Raw genomic sequence first — 7175 nt, 5'->3', positions numbered from 1 at the left:
TCTGGAGGGAACAGCCAGCACCCCAAAGCGCTCTGTCCTGCTTCTCCTCCACTCCAAGTGCAATGTAGGTTTGACAAGCAAAAGAATAATTTTTAAAAATGTTTGTGTTCCTGCTGACCCCATCCAGGAGCACTTCCTCAAAAGTTAAGGGTCATCAGGAATAGCCTGGGGTTGAGGTTGGTTTGGGGGGGGGGGGGGGGGGGGGGGGGGGGGGGGGGGGGGGGGGGTGAGATGAAGAGCCAGGCTTCCAGCTTCCGTCCTCAGGCTTAGGGGATGACGAGACCATATCGGGGAAGGGGGGGGGGGGGGGGGCATTTGCGGGTGAGGAGCAGGATAAGGGGGCGGGGGGGGGGGGTTGTGTGCTTTACAAAAGCAGACAGCAGCTGCTCTCTGTGGCCTTCTCCCGGTTCCTCTGACCTGGACAGGGGAGATGGAGAGACTTAAGTGGTGGAGAATCAAACGGGAGAGAGAAATTCCCTCAGCCTTCTCATAATGACTGCAGACTGCACAGGGAAATGGAGAATGGACATGGGTAGGGAACAGAGACACTGGGACATAGGACGTTTAGGGAAAAAAGAAGGGGAGCAGGTAGAGGTGAGACAGCAAACAGGAAGCAGAGCAGGTGTAGGTGAGACAGGAAAGGGGAAGCGGAGGGGGAGAAGGCGAGACAGGAAAGGGGAAGCGAAGGTGGAGAGGCGAGACAGGAAACAGGAAGGAGAGCAGATGAACAGAAGTGAACAGAGGGACAGTAGAGGATCTGAAATGTTCTCTCACCATGGGAGTTCGGCTCTGGCAGTGTCTCCCGCGCTACCAGATGCATGACTGTTGTTCTGCCCGGGGGAAGTTTGAGAGCTGTGGACCCACAGGGTGAGAAACATGCATCAGAGTAGCATAAACCCAACGAGATGCACTGAATCACCACGTCTCTCTCTCTCTCTCTGCATGCACTGCGTGGAAACACTCGGTCATAATCGCCTGGACTCGAACTACACGCGCTTTCAACTGCATAATGTTTTAATTCTACACAATTATCACACAAATTGTCAGAAGAAAAAGACTCATTTAACCCTGCAAGTCAAAACAAAGGACAAATGTTAATTGAACCCAGGCCAGTGCACTAGGACATGTGACAGGAGTGGCTGTACATCTGTACACCACATGCTCAGTGCATGAGAGTGTGAGAAGAGTCAGAGTCGCTCACCTCCCAGAGTGACGTTGCCATGGAGGAATCTGCCCTGAAAGATCAGCCGAAGGATGTTCGGGCTGCTCACCTGTTCCTCCTCCCAACCTGCATTGGGCAGCAGAGCCAAGAAAGCACCACAGCACAAGCACATCACCATCAAGGTAAACCAACAGTGCTGAGATGAGGAAGCAGCTAGCTTTTCCAGTCTGGTCGCTATCCCAGCTGTGCCATGAGCGATGGCGTGTCACAGAAACCAGCACTACAGTTTCGCCTCCAGCTCCTCTGGCACAGTGGTGGCCAGGTTCTGACTTTCCGCTCCTTCCATTTTCTCCTTAAAAGATGAGGGCAGTTCAAACTGACTGCCTTAACTGGTCTGACAACAAAAACCAGCAGGCAGCACCACTTTTGAGAACCCTTGTGGGCTCCTCACACAGGTGAAATCCAGCCAATTGGAGTAATTTGGGCATACAGGGAGGTACTGTACTTTTACTGGCAAAAACCTGTCAACACAGTCAACGGCAAATATGGACGGCCTGCCAACCGTCGACCCACATAACTTAGAGGTGCCCCCCCCCCCCCCATAGAAAGGAGAGCAGTGCCCCCCAAAATGAACTCACCCGTGGGCCAGTTGTCGAAGACGTACTTGGCGATGTCGGTGGCCGAGTCGTTGGGGGAGAAGGTGAAGTCTTTGGTCTTCCCACTCACAAGGATGAGCCGCAGGTTCACCTGGGGGAGGGAGGGGGAGTGAGCACAAAACCCAGCCAAACTGGAGGGGTCAGACCCCCAAACTTGGCACACAGACAGCAGGGGGGAGGGGGAGGGCATTATTCACTTTAGGAGAGCTTTCCCCGATTTAAAAACTGACTGGACCTCAAATGCAAATTTGCGCGAAGACTCGCCATATCGGACACCGGTGTCACCTTCAACGGATTCAACTGAAGCAGTTTCTTTTTTTTGTTTGTTTTTTTTGAAGCGTTAAGATCCCAGATGGCGAGTAGGCAGCTTCATCCAGAGGTTTCACTCAACTGAGCCCCTCCGTTATGCTCTCCATCCCCTCCCCCAACCTCCCCCCATCTGAGCCAACGGTGGTGGCGGACAGAAACACAGCTCCTCAGTGCAGTCGTTCCGGAGGCTTCTCTCCAGGCTGTTGGCTTAATGCGATAACCCCAGGTGTCCCAGACAGCCCCGGGCAGCATTATTAAATTTACATGGCCTGTGCTTCTCCCTGGGGGGTCTTATGGGGGGGGGGGGTCTTTTGTTCCAGACACTTCTCTACAGCAAGCACAGGAGCCCCTCACTTATATGTCCTCCTGATACGCCCACACATCAGGATACCTGAGAGTGGAGTTCTGGGCCTGGTGGAAAGGGCCCTGCTTGTCACACCCTTGTGTGATGCTGAATTTGTAGGAACCCAATCTCAGATTTCTCTGAGCCATCTCTCCCTGCCAATCAAAATTTTGGCAATGTTCTCCTTCCGAATCAGTCAAATATTCTGCCATGGTGTGCCGTCTTTTTAGAGTCCAACAGCGTTAAATTGTGTGGAACTTATGCAATTAATTCCAGTAAGTGATACTCTTTTCTTTTTCTCTATTTAGTTTAGCCTAATTTTCCGAAAAGTGACTCACTCACCGTCCTGAGGCCAGTGTACTGTAGTATGCTAGTTAGCTGAGCCAGAGCAGGAGGAAGAGGGGGCCCCATTTCATGTTGGGCTCTTGTCATTGCAGGGCTTTGCAATATGACTGGGGGCTGCTCATTTTCAGTCACCAGAATTTTGTGTCTCCATTTTATAAATAAAAAAATCACAAAACAATGTTGCGTGCACCTCTCTGCCTCAAAAATGCATTTGGTTCAATTGCTGACTTAAATATTTTGAGCCAAATTTTGAACTTGGATATGAACTGAACTAGGACATTTTCGATTGATCGTTCAATGGCATAAAAACGCTTCTTTCTTTCCCTTTCAGTTAATTCACAGCAAAGCAAAGATTTCCTGTGGCACGGACTCATTTTTGGAATTTAAAATATTTGAAATCTTTTTCAGATTAGCTGTCTGGGCCCAGGTCTGACAGAGTTATTCTAACAGAGCCAGGCTCTGCAGTAATCCCCCTTTTGTTGGTGACAGCAGACCAAGGTCACCTGCACAGAGCAGATCATTTCTGTGTGCGGCTGAAGATTTCATTTCTATTCATTTTCATCTCTGTGCCGACTGCTCCAATAATTCATCCAATTAGTGAATGCAAATTTGAACAGGTTATGACTCACAGTAGGACAGTGTCACTCCATGCCTCTGAAGAAAAAAAAACCTGTTCTGTTCCAATTCCAACTGCACACTTAAAATGTGTACACTGACTTAACCATGTCATCAGGGTTCTCCCCCTTTGTCAGGTTCTCTCTCTTCCCCAGTCTCTCTCTCTCTCTCTCTTTCTCTCTCTCTCTCTCTCTCCTCCTCCTCTCACCCTCTTTCGCTCTTCTAATCTTACAGGTTGCCATGGCGACCAAGATGAACCCACACCGGCATCCTGGCTGAATTCAGACGATCCACAAACCCCATGTTGCAGCACAATGCAGCCGACCACGCATCCGCCCCCACCAATTCTGTCTAGAAAGACCCGCGACCAGAAGCAACGCTGCTCTTTTGAGCGCCCGAGACGCCAAACGTACCGGACGAGCTCCTTCACAGTCTGCATCCATCACTCACCTTCCCGGCCACCGAATTTCAGAGGGAAAACCAGGTGGCGTCTGACCATCCTCATTACCACTGCCCGAAATAGCCTGAGAATCTGACTGCCTCTGTTCACCCCCCCGCCCCTCAAAGTCACTCAGACTTTCCCCGAAAGAACCCTCTTATTCACCGTTTTTGTTTTGTTTTTGTTCCCTGCCCCTCTGCAGTTTTAAATGCACTTCTTCTTTTCTAGGTTTTTCTAAGACCGGCTCCTTCAGCATTACATCACTGCGCTCCAAGACCAGCATTTGGCCCGACTTAAATGCCCTCCTTCAGGAACGAGAAGGGGGAAATGGGGGAGGGTGGGATGGGGGTGGGGGGGGGGGGCACAGTTAGTCTTGGCGGCATGTCTAAAGCCCAGCACTGCCCATGACTCCACCAGCCACAGAGAAAAATAATAAGTGTACATGTAGCAGTTTATGTGTCAAACATTAATTCCATATTTGGACATATGCGAGGCTACATGTAAATAAGGGCTGGGAGACAGAAATGACTGAACTCAGAACTGGACAATAATCTGTAGTGGTCCCCTCTGCCTAGGTCTCTACACATCACAACGGTTCCAGGGTCTCATAAGTCACTGTTAGATCAACAGTCCAATGCATTAATTAAAAGGACACTTCTGTTGTGTACAGCCATCATGTTTTTCCGCCAAATAATTTGGCAAGATAAAAACAGGAAATCCAAATCAGAAAACGATACCCCCTGGGAAAGGAACAGATTGGATTGTAAAAGCAAAGAAAACGAATGCTTTGATTTTGATTTATTTTCAACCACTTGTTTCCAAGAAGAGAACAGAGAGACTAAACAAACATGCACAGGACCTGTATGTTTACTAATACAGCCCTGTGCTTACAAAGCACAGGAAGCCTCCTGCTGGACTGACGGACGTACTGCAGTAAACACACGACAGGGCATCATGGATGTGCCATAGCCAGCATAACGCCCATAGCCCACCAAACTACCACCCCCCACCCACCTACCCACCCACCCACAATCTGTCCCACGAATCACTCAAAAAACCTGGGCCATATCCTCTGAAGTTTTTACACTTAACAAAAAAGATCGACATAAATCGAGTTATTTACTCCGACAAATATGATCGCCTTCCCCTGCACGGAAGAGGAAGTTCATTTGCACGTCATTATTTATTATTCTAGGAAACCACTACAATGCGAACAATTTATTTATTTTTGGTATTTTTATTTTTTCAAGCACAAATTAAAAAAACATTTAATACCACCATCTGAACACAAAAGGTTCACAGCACAAACCATTACGCACTGAACACCTTAAAAACAATACTGTCGCTTCCAGTTTTGATCCCGACAGGACAGTTTGATAATACAGGCTGCCTCCGGGAAATCTCAGCAGGTCACCGGGAGGCATTGTCCTGAATACACAGGGTAGTCTACGTCATTTTAACTGACTGGATGTTTCCCTTGGGGTGGGGTGGGGGTTTAGGGAACGGAATTTAGTGAACAGGAGACCAGATGTGGTACAGAGATGATTGTCTGTTAAATCTGGGCTAATCTTAGAAGCAAGCTCTGACATATGGACACAGCAGAAACGGGTAGTGCGGGAATTTCTTTTACGTACAGCGTTAAAGCCATCTGTTGTAAACGCAGCACCCAAGCCCCACCTCCCACTGTTGCATATCTTATGATTATCAACTTAGCGCAAGGATCCCACACACTGCAAGGCAGAATAGGAGATTTAACTGTCACACCTGCGTCTGAAAGACGAAGGAAAAAAATCCCTCAGATGCAAACAGGATCGGGCGCACAGCTGTGGACTCACCGTGTCTGGGTCCCTCTGAGTCGTCATGACTGTGGTCTGCAACGGCAAGCAGGGCGGAAGCGATGAAGCGTGGAGGGGAGGGGGTTAGACCCTTGGCACAAAGAGCCTGCTATTCGTTTCACGACTCTTCACACTCACCCACTTAACACTGCCTAGCACCAAATAACAAGTTACAAACTAGCAAGATACTTCTTGCATATGAATTGAGTTACCAATGTTTCCAGTTGTTATCCACCAACGTAACGTTAAACTGGAAACATTTACAAGTAGCTCGCAAGACTGTTGCAACCTTCCAATCTTACAGTTAAAGTAGCAACTAGCTACATGTCAAACGCAATCGATTACAATTAGGCTAATTACAGGCAGGCTATATTACAGGCACAAGAAATTCGCCAAAATGCAGCTATCCAATTAGGACGTGTGTTAACGCAGCCGAGTTAATAGTGATGGTATACAAATATTATCTCAAGCACGTTTAACACTCGGTTAACATTATGATCATATTTGCTATTTTATGATTCAAAACGTCTGGTTACCAATGCAATGGAACTTACAAACAAGTCAATTAAAAAAACGGTGTGTATTGCAGCTAGTCTAGCGTACTGTGTGTTCAATTAAAAGTCAATTCTATATATTTCACAGCATTAGGGACTAAAATCGGGTAACTGTTACATGTTAGATTTCTTGCAAACGTTTAGTCAACACCACCAACTAGCTAGCAGTAGCCAACTAACACTACTGCCTACTACTAGTGATAGAACCAGTCAGCTAAGCTGGCTGGCTCGTTATCCTCCACTTAACTGGAAAGCAAGCAACAATTTAATAAGTGGTGAATGTCAAATTTGATAATGTGAACCCTTCAAATAACCTAAGCCAAGTACCTAGACAGATCCTATCTCGCAGTTTGGACGGTTTGTGCGCTGCGACAGGAAAGGGAACTGGAGCGGGCAATAAACACGAAAAGCAAGATTTTCTATTCTCTGTAGCGAACTATCAAGAACACTCGTTTCAGACAGGCTATAAAATTGGACACGATTCGAAAGCATACCAAAGACGATAAGATGTCCGTATCAGCTAAATGTTTTAGAAAGATGAATCCACCATTTGGGACGACTTTCTCAGCCTGAAGAACACCAACGTTAGCGAGCTAGCTAGCAGCAAGGTCCAAATTAATGGCAGAGTATTTAAAGACGACGGAAATCAGCTGGCCGCCAACACAGGAAACGCAATAGGCCAAATGCACACTGGGAGCTATAGTTTTATTAATATGAGCGTAGACATCTAGAGTGAACAGCTAATTTTCCCTCATATCAATTTTGTAATTCACTTCCCACATGTCATGTTTATTATTAAATACCAAAATGAATACAAGGCCACAACCTAATTTGCGGATTTACAATCAATTTGACATTCTGTTTAATTTCAGTTTCTTTCAGTCTCGACCTGATTTTGGGTCGGTAGTAATTTGTTC

At 47.2% G+C, this 7175-nt stretch overlaps 1 protein-coding gene across 3 annotated transcripts; it reads right to left on the bottom strand.

Annotated features, from left to right (window-relative positions):
- Nucleotides 1-285: 285 nt before the first annotated feature.
- On the bottom strand, nucleotides 286-6908 carry ubl3b (ubiquitin-like 3b). 3 transcript variants are annotated; one of them, XM_035409532.1, is made up of 6 exons: nucleotides 6753-6908; nucleotides 5705-5740; nucleotides 1801-1909; nucleotides 1202-1288; nucleotides 775-852; nucleotides 286-417 (listed from the first exon to the last, which is right to left on the bottom strand). In XM_035409532.1, exons 2-6 carry the CDS (start codon nucleotides 5729-5731, stop codon nucleotides 365-367), a joined length of 354 nt encoding a protein of 117 aa, XP_035265423.1. In that variant the 5' UTR covers nucleotides 5732-5740; nucleotides 6753-6908; the 3' UTR covers nucleotides 286-364. The 3 variants fall into 3 exon arrangements, with proteins under 3 accessions (XP_035265423.1, XP_035265425.1, XP_035265424.1); XM_035409534.1 differs by having other exon boundaries at nucleotides 5705-5852; nucleotides 6753-6901; XM_035409533.1 differs by having other exon boundaries at nucleotides 5705-5856; nucleotides 6753-6897.
- Between the last annotated feature and the right edge of the window lie 267 nt (nucleotides 6909-7175).

This window comes from Anguilla anguilla, chromosome 3, assembly GCF_013347855.1.
Source record: "Anguilla anguilla isolate fAngAng1 chromosome 3, fAngAng1.pri, whole genome shotgun sequence".
Taxonomy (NCBI): domain Eukaryota; kingdom Metazoa; phylum Chordata; class Actinopteri; order Anguilliformes; family Anguillidae; genus Anguilla; species Anguilla anguilla.
This window is presented reverse-complemented; position numbering and strand designations above follow the sequence as displayed.

Excerpts from the sequence above, each read along its gene's own strand:
- ubl3b (XM_035409532.1), bottom strand. The coding sequence starts at position 5,731 with ATGACGACTCAGAGGGACCCAGACACG. Across the intron at positions 1,289-1,800 it reads CTTCGACAACTGGCCCACGG|GTTGGGAGGAGGAACAGGTG; the intron begins GTGAGTTCATTT and ends TGCCCAATGCAG. Across the intron at positions 418-774 it reads GCCAGAGCCGAACTCCCATG|GTCAGAGGAACCGGGAGAAG; the intron begins GTGAGAGAACAT and ends TCCCCTGTCCAG.